Raw genomic sequence first — 1,501 nt, 5'->3', positions numbered from 1 at the left:
TTATTGAAAGGATTAACAGACAAGGAATAGAGGTTGGTTCAAATTTCTGGTTTCTCATTCATGCTGACTTGGAAGCTGCCAACTGAATGCTTATTTGCTTTTTCTAGTGAAAATTCAAAATGGTAATTTCTGGAGTACAGCCTAGAGCTAACACAAACAAACAAACAAATAAGCATTCAGTTGGCAGCTTCCAAGTCAGCATAGTGTTAGATCTGCTCCAGGTTTCAGCCTGAATTTTAAAGGACTTTTCTAACTGTCATTCCCCACTAAGCTCAGCTTGTTGGACAGCTCATTTCAAGTTCAGATCCAAACTTAGAACAGATTCACCACCCCACTAACATGGAAGCCACCTTTATCACTGTATGGTAGAGATGCACACAAGAGAAAGAAATTAAACAAAATAGAACTGAATTGTTGCAAAACAATAAAAATGCTTTCAGACATCCAGCTTCATGGGATAGAAGGGGAGTTGCACATCTACAGTGTTGCAAGGACAAGCTCAAAATGAACCGGTTTGTTGTTCTCACAGGCTACACGGATTCTTTTGGTCCCGGGAGTGCCGATGTACTTGCAGTTGTCTGGAGAAGTACCACCCACGTTCTTGCAGTCAGTCAAAGGGAAATCTTCCTCACTGTCATATAAGTTATCCTTGTAGTGAGTCCCTTTGCTGCTGCACACATTCTGGATCTCAGACTGGCTTGCATGGACAAACGTATTGCGGGGTTTGCACCTTGTTGGATTCAGGTTTCTCCGTTTCATCATCAGGTCGCAGTATGCATTGGGATTTGAGGCTGAACTTTTTGGAAAATCGATATGCTTGGTTTGAAAAGATGACCAATTCTGCCCTTTGCAGGTTCCCAGCAGTAGAAGCCCAAGAAGGATGGCTAAATGGGCCACCAGGCAGCAGGAGAACTTGGAGGTCAACATGTCTAAGTCTTGAAATCTAAGACAAAAGGGTGGGGTAGGAATAGCAATGTGTAAGTGAGGTCTATTTGTGACAGTGATGTCTATTTCTTAAAGATTTTGAGGATGTTCTATGGCTAACAAAGAATGATTTATTTTTAGAATTTTGGGCATTTGTACCATGGAAGGCATCATGAAAATTGAAAGAGAGTGTTTAAAATATCTCTTCAGTGGCTTGATGCAATGTATTTCATTTGCAAAGTCATGTATTTTTTTTTTAAAAAAAATATTGTTTGAGGCCCTGTATAGGAGACTAAGATGTGTAATTACAGTGACAATGTTGCTGACACGATATGCAACCATTCTAGGTAATTGTGATAATGCACAATTGGGCGCCATGCAAGATATAATGTTGTACAATGAGGGCTCCTATTGTAAAATGTGTGCCATTGTGCATTGGGGCACATTGTACACCAGGACACAATATGCATTGGGACCACTAAACAACAGCCATGTCATTGGCTCCATTTGTACAATTGTCTCAGAGATGTAGCTATGTCTCTGCTCACCTGCTAAGAATATAAGCATTTCACAACTC

At 40.5% G+C, this 1,501-nt stretch overlaps 1 protein-coding gene across 1 annotated transcript; it reads right to left on the bottom strand.

Annotated features, from left to right (window-relative positions):
* Positions 1 to 477: 477 nt before the first annotated feature.
* Positions 478 to 927, bottom strand: LOC121933818 (ribonuclease pancreatic-like). Its single transcript, XM_042473812.1, has one exon. The coding sequence runs from the start codon at positions 925 to 927 to the stop codon at positions 478 to 480; it is 450 nt and encodes a 149-aa protein (XP_042329746.1).
* Between the last annotated feature and the right edge of the window lie 574 nt (positions 928 to 1,501).

Source organism: Sceloporus undulatus, chromosome 6 (assembly GCF_019175285.1).
Source record: "Sceloporus undulatus isolate JIND9_A2432 ecotype Alabama chromosome 6, SceUnd_v1.1, whole genome shotgun sequence".
Classification (NCBI taxonomy): domain Eukaryota; kingdom Metazoa; phylum Chordata; class Lepidosauria; order Squamata; family Phrynosomatidae; genus Sceloporus; species Sceloporus undulatus.
The sequence above is the reverse complement of the archived record's forward strand: the minus strand, read 5'-3'. Positions and strand labels throughout refer to the sequence as shown.